Raw genomic sequence first — 27,810 nt, 5'->3', positions numbered from 1 at the left:
AAAGGACATGGAAATTTGTAAGTGCGGTTGCTATTTTAATTTTCCACGTGGCTGCTTTATTCTATTTCTTCCTCTTGAAGGCATTCTACCAAGGGACCCCAGAAACCTGTGTGACAGAAAGTAGAAGCCCATTCAAAAAGCACTTGCCCACTTGTGTGCATTTACTTTCTCTGTGCTTCTTAGAGGCCACCTGAACGCTCATCCTCTGTCTTGTCCAGGTGTGAAATGCCCTCTCTCCAGTGAAGATGCACTTTACTCAGTGGAGTGAGATTAGACATGAGGGGGAAGGTAAAAGTAAAAAAGCAGGTTTATGAGCTGTCCACCTTGGAAATTCAGTTAGCCATGAGAAAACACAGTTCTAGTTTTGATCTGAAGCACAGCTGTCCCATTAAATGACATTTCCAACCCTCACCATACTGAGGGAACAGTCCCTGGGAGAAAGAAAACAACTCCATAACACAAAGTATTTCATTGTTCCTCCTGTGTTTTGTCTACTCTTGTAATGCAAAATACTAATAAAAAAGTAGTTGTGCTTAATAGTAACAGTGACTATAAATCCCTTCCACACAGCAGAACCTGAAAGAGACTTCCAAATAAAACAGATGCACTTCAGCTTGACACTCAGTCTAAATAGCTCCAATGAAACCCCTGGGTTTCTTTTGTGAACTGCACTGACTGGACAAGCACCAGGACCAAGGCAGCCAAAGACTGCTCCTGGGGTTACTACAGGCTTTGAGATCCTGATCCTCCTCAAAAACTGTGCAAATGCACAAAGCCATGCTTGTATGTTGTGTTTGCACACACACATGCACAGTATTGCAAAGTTGTTCAAACACACAGAAGCTCAAAAGGAAACCACCGGGCTCAGAGACAAACAAGCCTCTGCTTTTAACAAATTTATTTATACATGCTTGTGACCAAGTCATCCCACATGATTTTACTAGGCACTTCTCCTTGTGCAGCTTGTTTACAAAACAATCACAGGAGAAATCAACAGAACCAAACACTGGTAGTTTCAGGTACTTCCTGAAAACCATATGGGCTACAAAACTGCAAGTCAAGGCCAAATCCACAGCAAGCCATGTGTTTACTGGGCTTTGCCTTCAAAGCAATGAGTCATATGATAAATGCACTGGGCAACACTAGACACAATTCTGTAGAGACAGGTCTTTTGCTTTAATTTTTAATTTCCATTTTCTGTGGGTTTAGATAAACCGTGAACATTACTTTAGCATAATCCTTTGCAATAAATCAATACACTAATTTAATAATGGTATTCTGTTGTCAACATATAATATATCACATAATGTCCTTGTATAGATGCAAAAAAAAAAAAAAGCCAAATAAAATTCAAGGCTTTGCTTTCACCAGCGATCACAGGTTAAATCAAAGTAATGACAAACTCTACAGTCCCCAGAAGAATTTCCTTCAGGGTTAAAAATCAGCATGGAATAATTTCAGCCATATCCCTTCCACTCATCATGCCAGTGCTGTGCAAGCTCTTCTAGGTCATAGGATTCCAACAATCACTTTAATGAAGGGAAGAGAGAAGAAATATATCTGAATAGAATCAATGTACATATCTGAGTGGGTTTTATTTAAATAGTCCACTTCTTTATGAATTCAGTGATAGCTGCTCTAGCCCCTAACTATAAAGATTAAAAATGGAAATCGGAATTAGGTCCGGTGTCCTCTAACTTGATTGAAACAGATGAACTAAGTTATAGCTGTAAAATATGAGAAATAAAATAAATTACAATAACTTTACTTCAGTGATGTGGTTGCACATCTGTGTTTGTTATTTTTATCTTGATAGTAGCCTTCCTGTCAACATATATCTAAGACAGGAAACACAAATCTAACCATGTCTGTGCTACTGACCAAAGGTATGTGAATAGAAAATAAGTGAGAATGAAGAAGCAAATGCTCTCAAAACCCCCAGTTGTTTGTCTCAGTATTTTTTTTCAATTCAACAGCTTTTGAAGCATTTAAAATTGGTAGATAACTGGCACATTAATCTCAGTTAATGCCAAAGGCACGTGCTCTGCAGTCACGTGTGCTTCCCTCGATTCAATGACAGCTCACACTCGTCATGCCAAGTGTTCACAATCCATGTCATTTGCTGGCAGAAAGCTTCAGAGCTCTGGGAAGAGTAGGTCTGGTTTTACTACGGTTTGGCACCTCCCACAACACCCTCCAGTTGGTGAAAACCCCGCAGTTCCATCTAAGTGTCATCCTTAATGCGAAAAAGATATTTGAGTCAGTGCAAAATAAAACAAACAGCTTTTACCAAAATGTCAGTGCTGGTAGCAGTGCATCTGCCAGATGCTTGTTACTTGAACCCATGCTGTGCATAACAATCAGTCAGAGATATGACGAGGATAAACGACTGGACCAGAAAATCTTTAGCAGGAAATCAAAGTATACTCAGACTACCCAAAAAAAAAGGGTTGCAATTGGACTTCACAAGATATATTGATTAAGTGCTCTGTAACGTCTCTTTTCTTGGTTACTATGCATTAGTTGAGCCCCACCTGCCTGACCTCAGTTCTCTGCATTAGCCTTTGGTCATATGAACACAAGAGAAACCACAGTGTTATTTCATAGCTGAATTCACACAGGAATTCTTTTAAGTAGAGTATCTCAATTCGAGGATAATAACATTACTGAAGAACCCAGAATACCATGAAAAATGCATATTGGAAAAATCAGGGCATGACTCTTTTGAAATGAAACCAATGGCTTGATAAAAATAAAACCTCACTAGCATGTTCCAGCCTGTTGGTTGATTTTTTTGATCTACAGGCTGGACTATCCTTCTAAATTAGTGACTGGACTTTTGCACTGAGCACTGGAGGAAGAGGCTGAAAAGGCATGGTTCATACGTGATCATGGAAAACACACGCAGGCACAAGATACAGAGAGCGAGTTTTGATGAGTAAGTGGCTTTTGCTTAGTCAGAACCTGAAGGATCTTCATCAAGAACTTTCAAAACAGCTAACAGATAGCTTGACTTTGAGTGAAACACAACCAAGAATTATTGTCATTATGCACACCCACAAAAAAAGAGAGATTTCACAACATCTCCTCAGATGAATACACACACAGAGAAAAGGCTTTACCAACACTTATTCAGGTGGGCAATCATCTGGCTTTCTGGAGAAATAACTCCTGTTTTGCCTCCCATTTTCCTAAGTCCTGCTTTGAGCCCATTTTAACATGTTTAAACAATTAAATAAACTACAACACAAACCAGTATAAATAAAGATAGCTGCTTCTTTTCTTAAAAGCTGTGAAATGTTAAATAACCGATGACTCCCGCCCACAGATGTGCCTTGCCAAGCCAGAGGATGACACAAGGGCATGCACTGTTTTGAAGGCTGGGGCATGAGATTTATCATGTCAGATTTGTATTCACAAGGTACAACAGGATCCATGACTTTCATTTCAATAGCAGCTGGAACAACGGGCACAGAAGGAACACGCAGCTCATCCTGGGAAATTAGGATGAATTTGTTTAAAAAAAAAAAAAAATCCCTTTCTTACTGAGAGCTATTAGTGGCAGACACAGATACTTGCTTTGGGGTCACACCATGTCAGCAGTTCACAGCACAAAGACTGCATTTCTCCTTTCTCTCCCCTCAGTGCATACTGCAGCCTCAAAGAATTTTACATGTATCCTTAGAGATGCTCATATGTATCAGGAGAGTACAGCTGTAGGCTTTAAAAAATGTTCATATGCCCTACAAATTCAAATCCTTTTTTATGTAATCTATTTAATCTTCCATTAATGATAATCTCTGCTATCAATGTGCCCAAACAGGGTCAATTTCTGCTGGATTTGCACTTCTTGCATTTCCATCCTATAACTGAGCTACATTTAATGAAGGGAAACACCCTGCTGTAAAAGGTATTAGCAGCCTCCCTAAAACAAAAAAATAGTTAGGAAGCTCTGCAACTGCCAGGAACGTCTCAAGATTGTGGTTTTTATTCTTCCTTTGTGTGTCTTGCATAGAGGAGAGTCCTGCCAGCTGAACATTATTTATTAATCAGGACATTCCTGCCTTCTATACCTTGTAAGGAGACAGCCTAGAGGGGCAGAAATTGCTGTGGATTTCTCTTACATATCCAACGAGACAGAAAGGGAAGAAAGGAAGAGATTGCAAGGGAGCATTTAGACCCTGACAGATCCCACCTGGCAAGCCCAGGCAGATACACACACACACACATCACAGCAGTCTGAAGAACCATGCAGTATATCTGGTTGAGAGAATTGAGAATAGACAGGGTTGGAAATCTGGCTTCATTTGCTGCTTTGTTTTTTAAGAAGTGCCCTATACAGCTCCCCATACCTGAGTGAAGCAGGCTGCGTTGAGCTCCACAAAAGATTTTCCTTCTGGTAACTTCCAACTACCTTAGGTTCTACCTACAGAACGTGCAGGCTTGGACACACCTGTAAGGGCTGCTTCTCCCTCAGTTACTGTGGCACACACAGGCAAAACGAGTTATTGCCTCGTTAGCTCTTCTGATTTAGTGATAGTTTCATTCGTAATCATTGCCAGCCATCCGCCACCTGCACACCCACCCACCCACACATACACATCCAATTTGCTCTTCGTCTCCCAATTTTGTCAATTCACAAGATCAGCTTGCACTGCCTAGCCTCTCTGCTCCAGTGCTTATCAACAAATAGATTTAACAGACAAAGTTCATATTGCTTTCCAACAAAATCCTCCAGCAGAACACCCCTACATTAGCATACAAAAGGGGAGCCCTGGGCTGTGAAAGGGGTTCAACCGAGCTGATGTTCCCAGCAGCAGCAGCTAAGAGTTAATGGAGGACACCCGGCTTTTCACTTCCTCTACTGCATCCGAGAAAGCGCAGAATACTATAATACCGTATAATTGAACATTTCACTAAATAGCATCGCACAAAAGTTCTTTTGGCAAGGATTGCATTTGTCCTAAGTAACCTTTACGAGAAGCTGAAAGTTGACGCACCCAGACCAAATGAATTTTCAGATTTAGCCCGAATCCTTCCGTTTGTGCTTGGGAGGGTGGGAAGAACCAGCCACCAAGCATCAATCGGAGAACTAGCCCCCTCCTCTGCTTAAAAAAAAAATAGTCGGTTACGGCAACACGGTGCTGTGGCTACACACGGGAGCCGGCAAAGCGCTGGGATGGCTCTGCACATCCTCGGGGTGCCCCGGGCTCCTTCCCGGCGGAGCTGGCCGGGGCTCCTTGAGGAGCCGGGCGCTGGGACGGAGAGAGCATCCCTGGCGGAGCCCGCCCTCGTTTCAAGGGAGACAGACGAGTGTGCGGGAAGCCGAACTCCGTCACCAGCAGAGAAGCACATGCACGGTCCAGCCCGCACCTGCTGAAGACCACTCTCTCCACGCTGCCCCTTCGGGGAGGTCATCACTGGTCCCCCTCGCTCACACACCCCCCAGCATCTCCTAAGTACCTTTCACGACCAGCCTAGAAGGGGAAAGGGGGTCTGCATCCTTCCTAAAACCACAATGAAAAGCAGTCTCCTCAAATGGCTGCTCCTGCCTCAACATCCATCACACAAGCAGGGAACTTGCCGGGGGTAAAAAGGGGGCGCAAGCAGGGAAGGGAGAAAGAAGCGCAAACTTCGGAGCTCTCCGGCTTCCCGCACGGCAGCAACCGCACGGGAGCGGCACGGCGGCCACCTCCGAGCGCCGCATCGCCCCGGCCCGACCCCGCCGGCGCTCGGCCAGCGCCGGGTCCGGACGGGGCGAGGCGCGCAGCGAGCGGCCCGAGGGCGCGGGGCGGCCGGCGACACTTACGGGTTTTGGGGGTCGTGCTGGCCTCCGGCGTGGTGGTGGTCGACTCCTGGAAGGGAGACAAGGTCCAGGACGGCGCCGAGTCGTGGACGTAGATCTTGTAGGAGGAGGTAGCGTGTGCCGCAGTGGGCCAGGCGGGCAGCGGCGGGGTGCTGGGGGCGGCGGGCGGCGGCCGGGCGCCGCGGCCGGCGGTGCCGGGGGGGCCGCTGGCGGGCGGCGCCGTGTGCGGCGGCACGGGGTGCCGGGGGGCGGTGGGCCGCGGGCCGCCCCGCGCAGGGCCGCGGGTGCCGGGGGGCCGCGGGGGAGCCCGGCTCATGGTGGTGAGGCGGGGGCTGACACGGCTGGGCGGCCGCGGCGTGGCGGCGGCGGTGGTCTCCGCGCCGCGGGGGGGGGCGGTGGGCTTGGAGAGGAAGAAGGGGTCCTGCCCCACGCCCTTGGCGTCCATCAGCTCGGTGGGGACGTACTCCTTGACGGAGCCCACCACGATCCACTTGAGCAGCATGAGGCTGAGCCCCAGCCCGATGAAGCCGATGAAGAGGGGTACCACGCACAGCCACGTCTGCTGCCGGTTCCAGACGATGCAGTCGCTGCAGCGCAGCTCCCGCGGCGGCCCCCCGGCCCCATCCCCGCCCGGGCCCCCCGCCGCAGCCGCCGCCTCCGCCGCCCCGGGCGCCGCGGCGCCGGCAGCCCCCTCGCTCATCCTAGGGGCCGTCCGCAGCGCCGCCGCGGCCCCGGGGCATCAGCGCGCCGCGGCTGCCGGCGGCATGCGGCGGAGGAGAGCGGAGGGGAGCGCGGCGCGGTGCGGAGCGGAGCGGAGCGGGCGGCGGGAGCGCCCCGCTCAGTCACGCCGCCGGCACGGCATGCCCCGCGCCGCGCCGCCCCGCGCAGCCTCCCGCGGCCGCGGAGTCAGCGGGACGGCCGCGCCATCCGCCGGGCGCCCGACTCTGCTGGAGCTGCTCGCTGCAGCCTCGTCGCTCTTCTTCTTGTCCCTCCGCTAGAAGGTTTTTCTTTTCTTTTCCTTTTTTTTTTTTTTCCGGGTAATAAGTCGCAGGGATCAGCCTCCTCGGTTAATTTATTTTTTATCCCAAGCGTGCGGCTCCGGCGACGCGCAGGTACATTCCTTCACATTAACGCACCTTCTCGCCTCTCCTCTCCCCCTCGGGGCTTGGGGGATCCTTGCTTTCCGTCTTTCTTTCCTTCCTTCCCTCCCCCGCCCGCTCGGCTCCTGCCTATGCCCGGCCGCGGCGCAGCAGCATCCCTCGGCGGCTCCGCGGGGAGGCGGCGGCGCAGCGCACCCGCCACTCCGCGGCCCCGCGGCCAACCCGCGGCCGGCGCCGGGCCAGGGAGGCCGATCCGCGGGCGGGGCCCGGGGCAGGAGGCACGGCTCGGCACGGCTCCGCGCAGCTCCTCCGCGCCCGCGCTAAGTCCGGCCCGGCATCAAAACTCCGGCGAGGATTCCCGAAAAAAATAAAAAAATAAAAAATAATAAAGAAAAAAAAATTGAATAATCCACACACGCGCAAAAAAATAAAAATTAAGATGAAACCCTGGAGGGAAGCGGCAATGACCCAGTCGGCAAAAAAAAATATACGGATCCGGCAAGTAAATGGGCACGCAAAGGCAGCTCCTGCCAAGCTTGCAGCTTCGGCTCGATTGTGTATTCCTCTGGCAGCGCCGCGGAGGCAGGCGAGCGCGCACCGAGCAAGGCGCCTCCCACCAAAGCCTAATGGTGGTTTCTTAATGCGCACAAGATAAATAAATGATCCAGGCAAACCCCTCGGGAGGGTGTATGCTACGGCAAACGGAGCCTAGGAAAGAAAGGAAAGGAAGGAAAAAGGGAAGGAAAGCAAAAGAAGAGCTAAAGGGGCGGGGGTGCGGGGTGGGGGCGAAGCTCCCGAGCCCATCCTGTGGTAGGATCCAGCAGCTGGAGCCGCATGGCAGCAGAGACCAGCGCTGTGCGGGGTGCGTGTGCCGCGGGGGTGGAGACGCCTCCGCCAGCGAGCCCAGCGAGCCGGGCTCGGGACGCGGGTTCGCCCGCATTGGTGCACCCGACAGGTATCCATGGGCAGCGTTCTGTTACTCTTGTTTCTAATGGGATTCTCTAAAGAAAAACAAAACAAACAGAACAACCCGCCACACACCTGCAACAAAAGGACGCTTCATGCAGCAGCTGGGGAGAAACTGACGGCACAGCACCATACCGAGGTTGCCCGACAAGTTTTGGTATCTTAACTGCTCTGGCGTATTTGGTCTACACCAAAGCTGAATTCCCAAGTTCAGTGTAGTCAACAATGGGTATTTTCACTTATTGGACAAACATTTCACCAGCTAGGGTGGTCACTGAAGGGTTAACAGCAGTTTGCCAAAGGTGGCTTGATTCCCATTTTCAAAGTTTTAGAGAAATTTGTAGAATGTAAACATATACATAGAACATATAAATAAACATTTATATAGAAATAAACATACATATAGAAACATTTACAGATGTTTTTAACCCTTTCTTCTGACCTGTTACCTTATTGGTGTCCTTTTCTGGTATTGACACATAGATAACATTTCCTTAGTCATGTATTTAAGGGTACTGATCTTTCTACAGGATAAGTGAGCGGAAAAGTTGGAAACAATCTGTGAACTGCATTTGTTCTGTGTAGAAAGAGACAAATAGAGAAAATAAAATATTGCAACTGAAACATACCTGCTTGAATTTTTTTGTCCAGAATGAATGGTAATACCATTTAAACTATCAATATTACATTAACTAAATATCTAGATTATTGTCACTTCAAGAACTCCCTCTGGAGTTTGGCAGCTCCTCTAAAATAGTTCTCTGCTAACAGCCATCAGGAAGATCTGTGGAAGTGGTTTATCAGGTAAGAGTACTATTTAAACACTTAAAAAAATCCCCCCCTTTGGCATTGGAAAACATGAATTTAGGGGTTTCTACTCCTTTAGTGAAGAGAAAAAAGGATTAGTAGAAAGCACTTAGAAAGCATCACAGATGGATGCCAAACAAGGCAAACAAATGAGAAAGATGGGGAAGTCTTGCAAATCCAGGGAATATTTTTCACTGATTTTATGGAAATCTGGACCCGGATGCTTTCAGTCGTGAGTGCCTGTCCTACAAAGCTCCCGTCCTACAAAGTTCTCACCTTCCTTGTAGGTTTGGAATACCTTTGTCCTGCTATGTGCTTTGTGTTGCCTTTACAAATGTCCTTTAGCTCCTGCCTCTTCCATAACCATATTGCAGCTCACTGAGCCCAGTATGAATCATTCTGTTTTCATTCTCAAATAATTTGTACGTGCTTCTTGGAAGAACAAAAATGTTTTACAACACTTACATGACAGAGAGCTTTTATTTTTCTCATGACTACATCCTGAACTCTTTCAGAGTTTCCTGAGTCTCAACTGCACTTCTTCACCCACTAAGATTTTCAAGATATCAGCTCCTAAATTTTGCAATGGTTCTAATGGAAGACACGAGGATGTGATACCATTAAGATCACTCAAGTGTAGCCATTTGTTTAATATTGGAGGACTTCCTGTATTATTAGTAAATATTTTCAGGCTCCTTTTCTTACAATTTCCCATTCTTATTGAGGGTTGATGAACTATTCTTGAAATTGATTATGGAATGCTTTCAATGTACCTTACTTGAGTGAATTACTTAAAACCAGCCATTACCTTGACATGTTAATTAAGTTCCTACCAATGACTGTTAGCCTCTTGAAAAAAAATTTTTGGTCCAAAAAAATGAAATGGATCTTGATGCAAGAAGCTTCCCTTAACCTCATAGTAAATGCAAATGTATTTCAAATAGGTTATCCTACAGTCAGAAAAAAAAACAGTCATTCATCTAGATGGACACCTTAATGAAGGCAATGTCTTCCTGTAATAACTTAGTCATGAGTTAAAATGTTATGATGTGTACAAAAACACAGTCTATAAATGCATTTAGGTTATTTCTCTGTCCTTAAAAATTAATATTCAAATCATAATCAGTTTCTCAAATCAGCCCACTCTTGTTAAACTGAATCTGTTCCATGCATTAATTCTAATTTACGTAGGTATTTGGTAGCTCTCACTTGCATTTCTTCCTACTCATTTTGTATCATAGCCCAACTCCTTTACTTTTTCTGGAAATATGTTTATCACGATCAGAAAACAATATGTAATTTGTTTTTCTTGACTTTTCTTCATAATATGCAAAGAAATCTGTAGTATCTCCTTGAGGACATCTGTGACTGGAGTGGATTAAAATTACTTATCTCTGATGGAGTCAGAAGTGGTATTTTCTTAAGGACGGGTGTGACACGTGTAACAGGTACATCATTTATGCAAGTGTCCCTTTGTTTGTCACAGGAGGCTGTCAGTAGGTATGGCCCAGCTAATGGTTCTGCTACAAGAGTGCTGTTCCTGCTTGGCTTCACACATGCCTACAGCCATTATTTCAAATAATGAAATGTAATGGGTGAGTTAAGGGAGTTAGATTATTGTTTAACTGTTATCATGGAATCAGATCTAAAAACCTCAGTGTAACTATCCTTGGACGAGCCAACAAAAGAAGCAGAAATTCAAATTTGGAAAATCCAAGCCATGAACCGGAGCTGCATCCATTTCAGCATGTAAACAATCTGCATGTGGGATGCCTATACCCCAGCCCTGCATACACACACAGTTAAAAGCCTTTCTTTCCTCCCCAGCTTTACAAAACACTGAAGACATTCCTTGTTATCCCCTGTAAGTATCGTCTGAAGTTTTGAGCAGCAAAACCTTCACAGTTACTTTGCTTTATGGTGTAATCAGCACCTGAGACAATAACCAGTCTAGAATCTGCGAGTTGCTCCAGCAGCCACCTCACCTGCTGTGTTCTGGTACTTCAGCAGGTGGATGTGGTGAATAAAACAGAATTTCCCAAAGGAGGCCTGAATTGGGGCTGCTTATATAAATAGGTGTTACACTGCTTCCCAAACTAGGCCATTTGAATATTCTTTACTTAATTCTTGCTCTCAGCTTTTCTCCAGCTCAGCTACATCATACAGATCTCTAGTGGTCAGCTCACAGGCAGGGAAAACCTTGCTTGTTTTTGTCTGAGGTCAGCACGTGAGTGTATTCCCTGTTCCAGGTGAAATAAATGCACAGCCAGCATTCCATTCTCCATGCTCAGAGCTGGAATGCTCCTCCCCGTGCCGATGGCTGAAACAGCCACTCCACCAGACAGACCAAGCTTTTCTCAGCCATCCTCAGGGGACTGGGGCAGGGACCTGTTTGTAATGTGGTACCTGAAGTACTCCTTTGAGTTCTTACATGGGTGTTAGGAGTTCTCCTGGCCCCCAGGGGCAGCAGGTGAGAAATGCAGAGCAGAGCTGCACAGCACAGCAGCCACACTTGAGATGTGGGCAGCCTGCTGGTTTGCAGTGTCAGTCCCAGACAGGTGTGAGATGAGTGACGCTGCCTCTTGGGGTGAGGAGAGGCTACTCTCCTCACTGCAATGTACACTCTGAATAACAACCCCATGGCTAAATCAATTGGGTAAGAGAGACCTGTCTGGTCACACAGTGCAAGTGTGTTGGTTCCTCCTCAACAGCCATCAGCCCTAGGTGACTCAAGTCATGTGTAGCCAATTTGCAAATGCCCAGGCTGCCACTAAATATTTAGAATTACACCTGAATATTTAGAATTACACAGTTAATATAGACAATTAAAATATTTATCTTGGCACGGTTTGTAATGATGAAATGAAATATGACGTGATATTAACAAAAAATCCCACACCCCAAATCCTACAAAACATGTTTCAGTCAGGAAATATTAGTAAACCAAATACTTTCCTTGGAGGAATTTATTCCTGTATAACTGAAATCCTAAATGCCTGACTCACTTTTTATCAAATCAAATTTTCAATATTCTCTACTTTTAACTGACCATAAATTCTAAGGATTTCAGTGGGATAAATTCTATTTGGCAAGTACTTTTTAAATTCTGATTTTAGTCGTATTGTATCAGTCCCTTAAGAACACACTTAATAATGATTTCAGACTGAGAAATATAGTGACTAGTCTTAACAATGCCCTTGTGACATACCGAAGCCACTGCAGCATAAGAGAAATGAATATATCACTCTTCAAGCCTTTGTAACCCCTGAGATTTTTATCAGGAACATCAATTTAGGATGCCAGGGAAAGAAATAATTGAAAGCAAACATGAAATGCCATCAAAAGGGCTTGCTCCAAAGTGTGATGGAGTCAGCAGAAATCTCTCAGTATACTGCAGTCTATCTTGGACTGAGCCCTAAATCAAAATTCACATCTTTCCAAGATCTGTGACAAAAGGGTGAAAACAGCAAGTGGAAAAGCCTATGAAGCAGTCATTATTAGAAAAGAAAGTTAAAATTATTTACTATTATAACTTATTTCCAAACATTTCCTGAAAATCTACACTTTTTCCATCCCAGTAAGGACACCTGATCCCACTTATGAAAAAAAGTTAATAAATACGTATATTTTAGACTTTGTGATCTTTCCTTTTTCACTTGAACATCGTTTGCTGTCCCATGTAACTTCTACCCAGTGCAGAGAACACTGCTGCTATGTGTTATTTGCTGGATATTTTGGATGTGATTCCAACAGCTTTAGGAGTTTTGGCAGTTTTGCAGGAACCTCTTCAAAGCTGCCCTGAATGTCCAGAAAAGCAACAGGTAGAAAAAGCCAAGGGGAACAATCTCCTTATCCTTCACATAAAACAAAGGGAGTTCATTCTGTCAAACTTAATGGAAATAATTTTGTGGCATCCATCCTTACAGTTATATTTGAATGACCCTTTGAAGTAGAAAAAGCCCACAGGAACTCATAATTCTGATAGCTTAATCAGGAAGAAAAAGTGAATCTTTCATCTTTAAAGCTTTGAGACATCCATGAAATCAGTCAAATTTTCCAAGCACTTAACTCTTCGTAGATTTCAGCTATGAGGAAAAACATGGGGTCTTTTTCCTTCCACAGAAGAGTCAGAATAAACTTTTTTCTTAATGCCCCTGCTTAACTCTAAGGAACTTTTCTGTAACTAGGTACACCAGCATAAAGAGTTATGGAAAATAAATCAGATGGGTTTATCACTGCTGTGCATTTATGAATCTATTTTTGGATGACTTAGGTATGCATGTGTAAGTCCATGGGACCTGATAAGATGCCCTGAGAGTCTTGGCTGACGTGGTTGCCAAGCCAATCTCAATGATATTTGAAAAATCACAGCAGCCAGGTAAAGTTCCTGACAGGAAAAATGGAAACATTGCACCCATTTTAAAATGGATGCAAAGCAGGACTCTGGGGACACTGCCCTGCCAGCCTCATCTCTGTGCCTGAGAAAACTGTGGAACAGATCCTCCCAGAAGTTGTGCTAAGGCACATGGACAGGGAAGTGATCCAGGACAGCTTCACCAAGAGCACATCTGCCCTGAAGATAAGGGATGGACCATAAGGAAGGGCTGGGACACTGGTTCAGTCTGGACAAGGCTCCAGGGAGACCTCACTGCAAACTTTCAGCACCTAAAATGTGGAGAAGATGGGAAGAGACTTTTCAGCAGGGCCTGCTGTGATAGGACAAGGGGGAATGGTTTCAGACCAAAAGAGAATTGCTTCAGACTGGACCTAAGGAGGAAATCTGTTCCCCTGAGGATGGTGAGGCACTGGAACAGGTTGTCCAGAGAGGTATGGGATGCCCCATCCCTGGAATAGGTCAGGCTGGATGGGACTGAGCAACCTGGTCTAGGTGAAGATGTCCCTGCTCACTGCAGGGGAACTGGAGCACACGACCTTTAAATGTCCTTTCCAACACAAACCATTCCATGATCCTGTGATTTTCATTTAACTGCATGTGGACAGACACCAGGGGAGGGGCAATAAGTAAAACAATGTCCAGAGCAAGACAGCTGCTGAATAAATATTTCAAAGAGAACAACCAATGGAAAATTAATTGATAAATATCTATATTTAAAGACGTGTTAAAAAAAAAAAAATTGAGAATGTACTCTGGAAATTTTAGGATTTTGAAACCTATAGAGTTATCAACAGGCAAACTTGCAACCCCACCAGGTTGAAAAGGAGAGTTTTTAAAAAAGAATAGGATTCCACCTTAAACTAATTAATTGCCAATGTGCAAGCCTATCCTTCCACTTATGGACACTGTAGGTGTTAACATTTATTTGTCCAATGGAAAACTGAAAAATGCATTAGGTAACCTAAAATCCCAGGCAGTAATTCTAAATCATAGTACTCTATTTCTTTGTGTGCACTATGACTACATTGATGCACAGCCTTTGTCATGGTAGTTATTTTCTACAGCTCAATAATCAGGGATTTAATATTTTATAAGCAATATCATGCCAGTAACAATATACCTTGCATGCTCTGATGTTTTAATAATGGTAAGCATGATAAACAAAGAGATATAAGGTTTATTGAAAGAGTTTGTTTTCTTTTGTGGTTTTTTTGTTGCCTTTTTTTTCCACCAGACCAGCTGAGCTAGTTGGCTGAAGAAAACAAACTTTCAGTCACACAAGGCTTTATTTTAAATGACAAAAATGACATTTTTAATGTGACTAACAGATCTAAAGGGAGAGCAGCAAAGCTTTTAGGAATGTGTTTGTATGTATATCAATGTAGACATGTATTGGTGTGTAAATGTAGATCTATTTGAGAAGGAAATGTTAAAGCTGTGGAGTAAACAGAATAAGTGAATTTGTCCCTTGGCTGTGGTACAAACTCTGTGACTTTGTCCCATTTGGTACCAAAGCAGACACCAATCAGCTGCTAAGAGATTCCACAGCTCAGTTTTGCATACAAATATACATATGCAAATATTCCTGGGTCTAGAAGAAACATAATGCAGAACTACTTCATTGAATCATATCTTAAGGTCAAATTAAGCATCCATGGCCCACCAGGAGATTCTGGCAGTCAGAAATTGAAGCACATCTCTCACAATCAATTGGGATGCATGGAGGAACCCTAAACAAGACAGCTCTAAAATGGGTTTTTTGAGAGCAAAATCATGTAAACTCCCAATCTCAAATTGGGACCAGAATTCTTGTATCTCTTTTCTGAGCAAAACGAAGATTTTTATTTAAAACAGCTATCATCAAAGCTGTGACACTGCTCAGCTACTCATTTGTTCTACACAGCCATTCACATTTTCCTTCATCTCTTCTGAGAAATTGAACCTTTTTAAGGAGAAAGCTCTCTGGTCAGTCAATCTCTCTATAATCAGAGAATCAAGCTCATTCAGAATGGTAAATCTGGACTCAGAGGTCAGAAATTAAGATTTCAAGCTTTATAGCTCCCTCATCATCCAAACCTGTGGTCAGGGAATTATGAGTGTCCCCAAGGTCTCTCATAAGCTGCTCTCTTCTGCTATTTCTTCACTTCCTGGATTTCTACCCTAGAATTTAGTACAGCATAACAACCTCCACAGTGCAGCAAAATACTGTTCAAACAATAGTGCTTTAAATCTTCATTTTCGTTGTTTATCTGGACATCTTATATAAAGCATCTGTGTCAAAAGTGCTGCAGAGCATCTGTTTCCATTAAAATTACTGGTGAATTGTATGAATTCTGTGTAAACCTAACTTGCACAAATTGATGTGCCTGAAAGAAAGGCTTAACTTCATTTCTATAATTGTAAAAGTCCAAGTGTACCCTCCCTCTGAAGGCAAGGAAAGATCAGCTTATAGATTTCATTACTTCTGCACTCTTGAGGATATGCCCTAAAATCAGATGTTCTACACAGAGCCCTCAAATTCAGCCTCCACTCTTCAGCCCTGCTGTGCAAGGCAAACTGCACTGACATCACTAGAAATTTTCCCAAGCAGCTGGTGACAAACAGCTTTCTAATAGAAAATTGCCCCTAAAAATAAATATGCTGCATCTATAGATTCAAAAGTATACACAGGCTTGTATATGAAGAACAGAAAATCTCTAACCTTTGGTCTCATACAACCAACTGCATCTCACAAACACAGGGATATTCTAGTTTTTATGTTTATCTTTCAGTCACTGTCTTCACTCACTGATTTTGCACAAACTACCCTTAAATACTGAGTTGTCTTTCTGCTCAATAATGAGTGAAGCTTTCAATGATTAAGAATCCTTTTGATTAAGCAGTGATATAATTGTAATTGTTTCCCCACCACGGTCCCACCATTAATTCTTATGAGGTAACAAACCTCCTGGTATGGTAACATACCTCCTGGGTGTCTGGCCTCTGGCCCTTGCTTTATCTCCTGCTTGTTCATCCTAAAAGCTTCTTTTGATTGAGTGGGAAAAAATCAGGCAGACAAACATACACATAGCTGTACACAGTCTGACTCTCTGCACAGCATTCTGCTTACACACTAGTGAGATAAAAATTACTTCTAAGATGAAAAGCACTTTTCATCTTGAGACCCCACTTCCTATCACATAGAACTTTCCAAAAATATGTTACTTTTGAGATACATGTGATTTCAACACTAGCAATGCCAGCTGAAGTGGGAACTTTGAAAGAAATGTTAAGCTCCATCAGTTTGATCATTAAAGTTATGCAAATGGAAAAACACATTCCTTCCTTTTAAACGTTGCTACATTTTAGTTGCAATCATAAGATCCAAGAAGTGAGGATGGTGTTTAAATGTCACAAGCTTGACAGCATCTTAGCACAGTCCCAGCTGTGGTCAATAGTAGAGCTTCTCTGTATTTCAACAGGAACATGATTTTACTCACAGTCTTCACAGAGCAGCTGAGAACTGGCTCAAGTTTAAACATGAAGCTGCAGAGATTACTTGTCTGTAGGAGCAGGCAGCAGATTTCACTGCATACCACCAGCTCAGGAAGTTCTGAAGCAATATGTACCAACCCAAACCAGTGGTGGTACAGACAGTCTTGCACTGCACATCTCATGTTGTCACTGTCAGTACACACTGGTGGTTCTCACTGCCCTGCACCACAAATGCCAGGGTCCTGGTCAGGAGAACGTGGTGCTGCAGAGGTTCCTCCAGGAGGTTCATCCCTGAGGCAGCTGCCACTATCTACCCATTTCAAATACATGAAAAATAAGTTGTAGAAATAGTTTGGAAACTCTTCAGGAAGCGCTCAGGACCTGTGCTGGAAGACATCTCCCCTAAAGCCAGCAGAGGTGTTCAGTTCACACTGAGAACATCCCTGAGTTATGGCATGGGGGGGTCCTTCCTCGTAGCATTCCAGGCCTTTACTTACTGAAGCAGAAAGATTTTTAATTAGAAATAATGTTCTTCATTAAAAACCAGTAGGATAAGGACAGTCACCATTTGATGAAATACAATTGTCCTATCATCTTTCTTATCCCAAAGAGATTTTTAGTTTGGCAGTTATTGTGTCTACTTTATTTTTGAAAATCTGCATAAGCAAACAAAAAACAACCAAAAAAAGAAGTTGAATTATAAACAGGAAAATTCTGAAGAACAAATTTTTGAAATCATTGCTCCAACATATGGCCTACGGCAGTGCAGTAATTGAGCCTCATATTTTATAGTGAGGCTATTGAATTAAAGAGATCTTTCTTATTAATATAGAATATTTTAATTTCTTATTATCAAGATTATCAACAACATCACTATGAAGTTTGCAATTTGGTCAAGTAATTCAGATCTACTGTAAGAGCCAAATATTGACATGCCTATACAATCTGAATTACCTATTAGCTTACAAGTGGCCATGCTCACTATTTTTATAAAATAACAAGAGACTTAGATTACTCAATCTTAAATTTAAAGTCCTCATCTCTCTGAGAATCCTGAGACACATTGAGAAGATAAATCTATGGCCAAGGTTGCTGAAAACCAAAACCAACCAGAAAGATAGAGAATTTTTTTTTTACTCTTTAGGAACAGATTAAAACAGAGCAAGAGTAATTGCAATCTCTTTTTTTGTTTGTTTTTGTTTGTTTGTTTGTTTTTTCCTGAAGCTATGCAGGTGAGTTTTTATATTAAAATACTGTACAATATACTCAGGTATGAAGAGCTTTCATTTTTATTCTAATTTGTTTTCCTCCAGGTTCAGAATTACCAGCAAAGAAAATTGCTCTAATTGCAATGCTTTGCATAGAAATAGTGATTATAGTTTAGTGGATTGTTAGGACACGACACTGCACAACCTATTAGATCAAACTGACTGAAGCCTACACCATACCAACTTTTAAAATGTAGGTAAAGCAAGTTAAGCTCTCTCAGCAAATCTAAATATTTATTACCCAAAATTATGGGTGTCAACCTGCCAGGCACATTACATGATCCCTGATTCAGAGCTATGAAATAATCATAGGGAAGAGCTGCCACAATATGGGATGTCATTAAAACCCAACAGCAGCAAAATCAATTTTAATTAGATCCCAAGAAATGAATATGTAGAGACCAAAAGCCTTTCTTCAATATATTAATATAGTTTTTTTACTTGGTTAGTTTTATGGAATTCATCAAAGGGATGCTGAGTGACTGAAAAGGTGCACATGAAAGCACTGAGATTGTGAATTGCATACAGAGGTATTTCTACATTTCCAGATATTTATTTTTATTCTAATGAATACTCTCATAGAGAATGCAAATATCTGGAGGACAGCACAGCTCTTTAAGGCTGTACATTCAGACTGAAAAATCTCAGCCTCCTACTTATGACCAAATTATCATGGTCCATAAGAAAACAAGGTTGGGCACTTCATGTACTAGAAGTTATCATTTCCTCTATTATTACTTAGATTCCAGTTACAGTGGATATATACTGGATTTTACAGATTGGTAGTATTATAGCAGAAATCACTTGAGTTCTGGCCCATTATTTAAATCCAAGCACCATTTTTCTAAAACTAAATTACAGTGTATGTTTCCTAAAGTGCAGATCACAAATCTAGCTAGTGGCAGAGATTTTAATGGGCATGTTTATTTTTTTCCCCCCTGAAGGTTCAATTTCTGGTTTATAGTCAAGAAAAGAAGCTCTTCTGTTGTTGTATGCCAGTGATGATGGGATAATGGATTAGGTCAGGCCCTGTCAGTGTATGGAGGAGTGGCTGAGGTGATGAGACAAGCAATCTCTTCCACCACTTTAGCATTTCTTGTATATTGCAAAGCAGTTTAGTCTCAAATATTTCCTAGTTTGTAGGCTACAATTATCACATGCTTTGTTTATATAGTTTTATCTTCACTTGTTAATAATTCCTGACAGTAATAAAAGACTCCAGGAAGTTAACACGAAAAGCTTGAAGCAAGATGCAGCTGAAAATCACCTTAAATGCTTTCCATAGTCCCACCTTTCCTGCCAAGCTCTGTTTCACCACACAGCTCAGCCTGGATGCTCTTATGAACCACTCATAGTGCACATCTAGCTCAAGGCAAGGAAGCCTGCATATTTAACATTTTGGTATCTGTACAACTCCTGGAAAACTCAGGTTTCCAATTGCATTGTAGAATGCATACTGTTCTAAGGAAAGGTGGAAATAAGTGTATGGAACTAGTGCATTTTGGCACAAGTAATGGTTTAAAAACAAACAAACAAACCAAAAAAACACCCAACTGCAACATTCACTCACCATCTGGCATAAAATGGCCGTTCTTTCTGTAAAAATGACGGTATTGGAACTGTAATATCTAGTCAACCAAATCTCAGCCCTCAACTGAGTTAAATCAGTCCTTCTGCACTGGTTGTGTGGCCTACTAACCCTAAAAGCAGTGCTGTTGCCAAATACATCACATGTACTCTGAGAAATGCAACTGAAACAAAAGACAGATGAAACTGTGACATTTTGAGAACAAGAATAAATGTTATAATTAATATTTGTTAAAATATGATTTGCTTATGAATGCGGGTCAGCTGACTTTTTTCTTAAAAGAAAAAGTAAATTTGTGGATTAATCAGGATTTCAGTGACACTCTGTACCAATGCCATGGGAATCCTCCTCATCAAAGCTCACAGGTAGGGTATTAATGTGTCCACAAAATATGGTGTGAATGTGTCCACACATCTCAAAGACAGACACAGCAGACCAAGACCCCCCTGTTAGCAGAGGGAGGTCTTAGCTGTTTAAGAGGGTGAGCAATCAGTAGGAAACAAAAATTAAATGAAAGCAGCCTAATGATAGAAGAATACTCTGAAATACAGTAACCAATATTACACAACTGATCTCTTGGCTTGCACAGTAGACTGATACTCTAAAATAAAAAGACAAAGGTAGGACAAGAAGTTGATGACAGATTTTGAGCTACCTATTCTTTTATAGTTTACTTTTGACATTCTGTGGCTAAATTTCTGATTAATAGCATTTTCCTTTTTTTTTTTTTTTTTTTTAATTTAACCTCATGCTGAAAAGCCTCTGGTGATGGTGGTGAATAAGAGCTGTTTCTTTGGGAAAGAGCACAATTGAGAAATAGGACTGCAGAACCTCTTTTCTATGGCCTAACATGAGTTTGGAGAAACCCAGATGAGGTGCCTTTCCTAGTATCATGCAAAATCACTCTGGTAAGTGGTAGCATCAAGTGTCAGAACACAGAAAGGTCTGTCCCAGTACATATTACTTGAGGGGCTGTAGTGAGGTTCACATCAGCAATTCTGTCCCAGACATACAGAGTATTACTGCAGGGCTGTTTGCAGAGTAATTCCAGGGCTGGGCAGTGATGAGAATGTAACATGGAAGCAGTTTTCTTGATTTCATTGTAATTGGTCCCAGGCTCAGAATAAAACTCAAGCTTATGTACTTAATTTACCTAATTGCCTTGCTGTATGAGGCCTCTGTACTTAAATTGTTAGCATATCATCCTGACAGGCTGTAAACTATGGCTTTATATCAGCAAATAAATGTAAAAGTATTGATGTACAGTCTGCCACTGCGGAACACTGTGTAATTTACACATCCATTATGCAGCCACAAACACATAGATCCATATCTTCCTGAGCAGCTCTATCCAAGCTGTCTAGATTTTAGCCAGTGCTACCCATTTATTCTTAAATCACTTGTGCTAGCATTGTTTTAACACCCTAAGAAGACATGTTTGACAGAGCAATCCAAAAAGTCATCTAGCTGTATCTCATATCCAGGTTGCATCTAACACTGAAGGAATTTGTTTGGCAGAAATTCATTATTAAGAAGGCATTTACTGTTTTCCTTCCTCTCCCTCTCTTTGCCTCTTTCCCTTCCCATATTTTTTGGTTGGTTGGCTGTTTTTTAAGTGTCTGGCCTGCAGTGTGTGCTGCAGAACAGAATAATTGCTTTCTAGGACACTTGGTGGATACAGTCCAACCAAGAATCATTCATAGTGTTTGTTTAACCACTTCGCAATGCATGGTTCAAATGTAAAAATCTGTTGCCATTTGATCCAGAAGCTTTGACCTGATCATTGTGTGTCTGCAATTGCACATCCCTAAGATTTCCCACTCAGAATTAACCTTCCTCCCCCTCCAATGTCACTCCTTCTCCTAAAACAGGCTTTTAACAGAAAGTCTCAAATGAAGAAGTGAAAGGCAGTGAATAATGACAGACAATAAATAAACAAACAGGACAACCTGGAATAATGATTCTTTGTCCTGAAGAGAATAAAAGTTCCATCAACTTTGAATTAAAATTGGAAAGTAAATTTCAGTCTAAAGGAGGAGTGAGTTCTAATACAGTATAATTTCATTCTTTGAAAGCCACAAGCCAACCCAAAGCTTGGTGTCCTCCACAAAGCTGGCAGAACTATTGCAGAATTCAGTTCACAGTTCATCTCTCTGACAGCTCCCACATTTCCTGCCTCCCCAGGACCCCACTGCTCCTGGCTGTCCTGGCATGGAGGGTTCAGCAGGGCAGGACAGGGGCTGCCCTTGGACCCAGCACTGGGGAGGGAAGAGCTCAGATGCTCTCCCAGCTTTGGGCCCTTCACTACAGAGGGGACAATGAAGCTGAGGAGGGTCTGGAGCACAATTCCTATGAGGAATGGCTGAGGGAGCTGGGGGTGTCCAGCCTGGAGAAAAGGGGGCTCAGGGGTCACCTTGTCACTCTCTGCAACTCCCTGAAAGGAGGTGGTGGCCAGGTGGGGATTGGTCTCTTCTCACAGATAACAAGCAACAAGAGCAAAGGAAAACGGCCTTAAGTCATGCCAGGGTACATTTAGGTTGGGTATTAGAAAAAAATTCTTCACTGAAAGAGTGCTCAGGCATTGGAACAGGGTGCTCAGGGAATCAGGGGAGTCACCAGCCCTGGAGGTGTTTAAAGGACATGGAGATGTGGTACTTTGGGATATGGTTTAGTGGTGGACTCAATAGTGTAAGGTTAATGATTGGACCAAGGATCTTCTATTTCTGTGACTTTCCATTTTGTGTGCAAGGCCAAGAAGGCCTCAAGGTGAAACTGTATTGCACACAAATTTCTTCTGCACAATCAGTTCTCTATCTTCAGGCTTTTCTTTGACATGAATAATTATTTAGACTTTATTTGCTAGAACAATATTGGAACCTTTTGTAAGACAGTGCTCTCCAGTCACCATATGAATCAGAATAACATTCATGCAGCTAATAAAATACATTACTGCATTTCTTAAGATTCATAGACCCCTTTCCCCTCAGTTTTATAGAAAATTAGGACTCAGTGGGTTTTCTTTTTTTTTTTTTTTTTTTACACTTGCTATGCTTCTTTTCAGGATTATAATAGGTATTGGAGTTTAGGAACCTCTTAAATACTTTTCTTGATTGGTCATAGAAAGGACAGCAATAGTCTAAATCCATGTGTAATTGTCTTTTTCAGAAAAATGTGATATAAGAGAACATAATTTCAGTATCATTTCAGTGGGACAGCATTCAGCCTTAAATGTTCTAGTCACTAATTTCTGCTTTGATGACATGATTATTACCTAAATGTAGGAGAAAGCAACAGAATTTTTATACAATGTGGGTGTTTTCACCTGCTACATGTAAGAAAAAAAAGCCCACAGCTTGAAGCACATCAGAGTAGCAATGGTAATTAGGTATTGGCATATCATCCAAGGAAGAAAAAAAAAAAAGAGCTTGAAAAATGATAGGGCTTAATAATGGTTTAGTATCCTAGAGCTATGCAAAAAGTTCTCAAAGGGAAATGTAAATTGTGAATGACGAACACTTGAGATTCCTACAAGGGAAAACCAGTAAGAAACACAGGGAATAAGCACAAATGATCCCATTTAAGTCTGTGTAAGGAGTATGATCACACATCTGTATGCAGGCCTTCAAGCAGTCAGATAGATTCCCACAAATGCCAATTGCCATATCACACATGGCACCTTCCTGTAGAAGTTATGGTTGTTCATCTCATCTAAACTACACCTGTAGTGACAGCATCTACCAGGAAGTTTGCACAGAAATAAGAGAATATTGCTTTCTGAATCCATTTAAGACCCCAAAACATTCTGGACCAAATTTTTCATTGCCAATGAAAAATTTATATATGAAAATTTTTTTATAGCCAGTGCTTCCAAAGCGTACTGCAACCATGTAACTAATTATGATCAGAACCAGTACAGCATTCCAGATAGATAAAATGCTTCTAAAATCTTGGAAGACTGCAGCAACCACATGCATTTATATATTTGGTTTCTGAAATGAACTGACAGTTCAGCTGACAGAAAATCAGGGTACACCAAATCAGAATACACATACACTCACCTGGAAATCTGAAAAGATCAAAAACCAGGTTTAGAACAGTTTAGACAGCTGAGACTGTCTTGTGTTCATCAGTCAATGACAAGCACTGGTGGGGTCAGCTGGAGCTGAGCAGAGCTTAGACCAGGCACACCAGCAGGTTTCTGCTTGTTCCTATTCTTAGAGCCAGCTGCTCTGAGTTACCTCACTTGCAGCCATGAAGATATTTTTGGAGCCTGGAATTTCCAGCCTTTTAGTTTCTCTGTTCAAATACAACCTCCCAGACAAGCTCGCCCTACAATTCTAATTGGACCTGGAAGAAAATGTAAGGATTTGAGCATTTGTTTGAAATTGGAAGGCAACCAAATTTTTGAAAGCTTCCTTAAAATGGAATAGCTTTTTTTTTTCTACCCAGATTGAAATGCTGGATGACGTATCAAAGAGAAATATTGAACTGGCCCTCCTGAGCACACAATTTTATTCATTAGGGGCCTTTTTCCCTTGTTCAACAAAAATGATTTCCAGATTAGAACATTACATAAGTATATTTCATATATGGATAAAATTGCTCTTTGCTTCACTCTCCTTGATATTTCCCGTACAAAGATACAGGGAGTTCGCATTCTGCAGCTGAATTACATTACAACAACACAGATGGAACTTTAGATGTAAAGCCATATTTTTAGCCAAAGCACAGTTGAAGCAATGTCATCTGATGCAGTTAGAGACATATAGAGAGGCACTTTCAGTAATACACATTTATCACTTTTAGTGAATGGCTGATACACAGCACCCTGTGTACCCTCTCCTTCAGAAGGGCAATAATTTCAAATATACTTTTTTCCTTGACCAGGAAAGAATGGAGCATTCTATTCCCATGTGTGCCCTGATACTGGTGCTTCATGTGGCTACCACTCACGCTGTTCCTGCAGTTTCCTCTCTGTGAGCACCTGTGTGAAAACTCATTTTAGCATGGGCACTTGTGTAATTGCCCCGGGGTGAAACCTTTGGTCATTTCCCTCAGAGAAAGCAGATATTCATTGTAAAGATTGTGAAATTCCACCTCCAGAGCACAGGGGTGAATTTCCATACATTTGTGACTGTCAGAGGGAATGCTCAATGTCTTCATGGTAACATGATCATTTCCAACAGCAAAATCCCCTCATTTCATGAAGGATCTGAGCTGGAATCAGAACCATTTACCTTTATCACAAACTATTGCTGTGATCTTTCTCAGGTATGAGAGGTTTTATTATTTCTGGCATATTGCATATCTGATATTTTTCAAAAATCAGAAAAAAAAAATCTTATTAAATAGGAATTTGGAAACACTGGAAGCATTCAGAATTTCAAAGAACTAAGAAAGGCAGAGGTTTTAGTGCAGTTCTCTGATATTCATAATTCTCAGTTCCTGAATTTTGATGTCCCATACAGACACATCAGTGAGGTGCTGGACAAAACTTTCTGGAAGGATGAACATACACCCCTCCAACAATTTGATCAAGTAATAGCTTGCAAATATATGTAAGGGCAGCAGCAGCCCCTTGTCAATAGAGTTGTCACTGGTTTTAGAAGATTAAGAGGCTGTTGGAAGCATCTCTTCAGCAAGTCCTTCCCCATTAAAGAATATTACTGCTACAGCTCTTTGAAGAGCAAAGGAAAATCTAAAAAAAAAATCTTTTAAATGTTGGAGGCCTTGTAGCATCTTCTTAAAAAAAGCTGAATTTTGTAGTGCTTTATATTCCTGGTAAACTGGATTCAGATCTTAGCAACAGGTTAGGGAGCATTATTGCTAGTAAAAAAGACAAAGTGAGACTAAGCCAAGGAGGAAGCACAGGAAGGAACAGCTTCCTAGAAAGCCTCTTGCTACTGGTAAGGAAAGAAAAGATGCCATGGAAGGGCCAAAGGACTGCTACCTTTAACCTTCAGGACAATAAGCAGCCACCACAAGCCAGTCAGTGTTTTCTGAGGCACTTCGCCTCTAGAGAGGGAAACAGGAATTTCTCTTCTCTGCAAAGTTTCCTACTTCACAGTAAGAAGCCTCCAATAGTATTTTATAAACTGTTAAAGCAAAGAAAGTCAAAACCAGCTTTTGGAAGGCTGTTTTTCTTGCCTTCCTCCCCAGTGGGAAAAAAATGAGCAGATAGCAGCCACATGAGACTGGAGAGTGTGGGTGGATGGTCAGGGTACAGAATGTTAGATTACTCAGCAGTTTAGCTGGCTCTGATATGTACACATGACTACATCTTGAGTCCTCCCCAGAAAAAGCATTTAATTCATCTCAGAAAAGTGAAAAAGTTAATTACTGAATAAATGATAGAGCCCCACCTACTGTTTTATTGCATACATTTCTAGATAGACACACACTTCATGCAAATGCAATTCATTAGTGCATGCATGGCCACTTCTATTAGAGGAGCCCTAATTATGGATTATAATCCCACCCTGGGTATGTTTTGCATACACACACAACTGCAGATTTTGTAGTTAAAATCTAGAAATACAGGTGGATTTCTTTCCACCCCCCCTTGTAAGTCAGCCTTCTCTGCTTCATATGAGCATACACACATACCAAAAGCTCCCCAGGGAAAGAATAAAATTGTTCAAAAAGCTTTAAAAATCTTTTGGTCAGCAGTTGACAGAATGAATGCTTGTTTCATTAACAACACTGTTATTGGGGATCACTGAGGCTCTGTCCCCCATTGCCATCCTTACCAGATTATCTGGCATCTTTTCCACCTAGAATCTCTTTGCTCATGTGTAAAGGAAAGAAAATATCCCAGCGATGTGAACATCCCTTAAAGTGGCTCAAGTTCTGTTATTGAAATAGAAAAGTCTAAATGCAATGTGCATGAAAGATAAGGATGGCATTATTCTCATTTTAAGGAAGTGGAACCACAGGACACTGGGAGTGAGGGAAGAATCACCCAGACATTCAATGCCTTGTCCAGACCACCAGCTCTCCAACACATTCCCTGCTCACAAATAATGCAGCACAGAAGTGGACTCCCAGCACACACAAGGCTTTAAAAAGGGCATGTTTCACCTGTCTCCCTGCTGTGCTTTCACTTTAGTTTCATGTGAACTGAAATTCCCATTCCAAAGGGAATTCTTAAAAGAACTTTTCTGAAATCCCATGTCCAGAGTGGGAGGCATATTTTGGAAACACTGGAACCCATTCTTGTAAGCTGTAGCCGTCATGAATTGGCATCACATTTTGCAAGTAATGTCTTGTTTTTCAAATGTTACCAGTTACTGCAAGTTCACAGACTGGTGTGATTTTAAAACAGCAGAATTGTGTCAAAACTACAAGGTAAAAAGACCTTATGCAAGCAAAGTGAATTGAAATAAGTAATGAAATGTGACAGCTGGAGAAAAGGACTGATTCATTTATCACATTGAGATTGGCAATAAGCTTCAAAACCCTGTTGTTAGCTGGCAGCAATTGTTCTGTTCTGTCAGTGTGAGAGGTGATAAGCCAAAAAGGTGGAAGGAAATCCTCCACATTACACGACACTTATCTCCACAATTTCATGGGAGTGATTTTGATAATAATTTTAAACAAAGCTGTCCAAAATATGGTTGGCAGTGTCTTCATAAAACTAAAGAGAAATTATTTTTTTTTTGAGTATGAGAGTCTTCAAATGAAATATACACATTTCTCTAACCTCTGATTTTGTCCCTTATTTTTTAAGCTGTAATATTTGCTGGCAGAAGCTGATATGGTTTTACTTGCACCCCTCAAAAATACTAAAGCCTTTGAAACTGGCCAAGTAAAGGATGTGGCCATGAGTATTGACTGTTTCTTGTTTAAGTTATACAATGTTTTTTATTACAAGACACTGAAATTACTAATATAATATTAATAGTCTTATACAATATATTTAAACACTTATAAATATGAATGTTTATAAAATATAGTGTATAAAATATAGTAAACATTGATAATTCACAAATGAGAGAGGACACCTTGTTCTTTGTACGACAAAGCCCTCTAACCTCAAAATGTATAATTTTTTCAAACTAAAAACATATTGAAGAAGAGACCAGTTGTTTCTGGAATATTTGGAGCATATTCTTGAACAGCATGACATTATGCATAGACTAAAAGTCTAGCATTTCTAAGTTCTTCTGTAAAATACTTTTTTTTTAAGGATGCATTTAAATGATCCACACAAGGCATTTAAAGTTTGCTTGACAGTAGGAGAAGAGTGCATTAAAGAATCTCTTTTTTCCCTCAAGGATAAAGGTGAGGCTGCAAAGATGTGGCAGCAAAAAATATTTTGCTAAGTACAAGTGCCAAAATCCAATGGCAAAAGACACAGGAACCTAAAATGGTTACAAACAATTTTGGCAAGTCAATATTAACAC

The 27,810-nt window shown here is 41.9% G+C and overlaps 1 protein-coding gene across 3 annotated transcripts in view; it reads right to left on the bottom strand.

The window, feature by feature from the left end:
• Positions 1-27,810, bottom strand: part of NRG3 (neuregulin 3) — a 393,136-nt gene that overhangs the window by 338,018 nt on the left and 27,308 nt on the right. The window contains exon 1 of one of the 3 annotated variants that reach the window (XM_077183307.1): positions 5,810-7,727. The exons of 1 other annotated variant lie outside the window; for it this stretch is intronic. In XM_077183307.1, coding sequence (XP_077039422.1) covers positions 5,810-6,506 — 697 coding nt within the window. In that variant the 5' untranslated portion in view covers positions 6,507-7,727. Of the gene's footprint in view, positions 1-5,809; positions 7,728-27,810 lie in introns of those variants that run through there. One more of the 3 variants, XM_054637248.2, reaches the window with a different exon arrangement.

Source organism: Agelaius phoeniceus, chromosome 9, assembly GCF_051311805.1.
Source record: "Agelaius phoeniceus isolate bAgePho1 chromosome 9, bAgePho1.hap1, whole genome shotgun sequence".
Taxonomy (NCBI): Eukaryota; Metazoa; Chordata; class Aves; order Passeriformes; family Icteridae; genus Agelaius; species Agelaius phoeniceus.
This window is presented reverse-complemented; position numbering and strand designations above follow the sequence as displayed.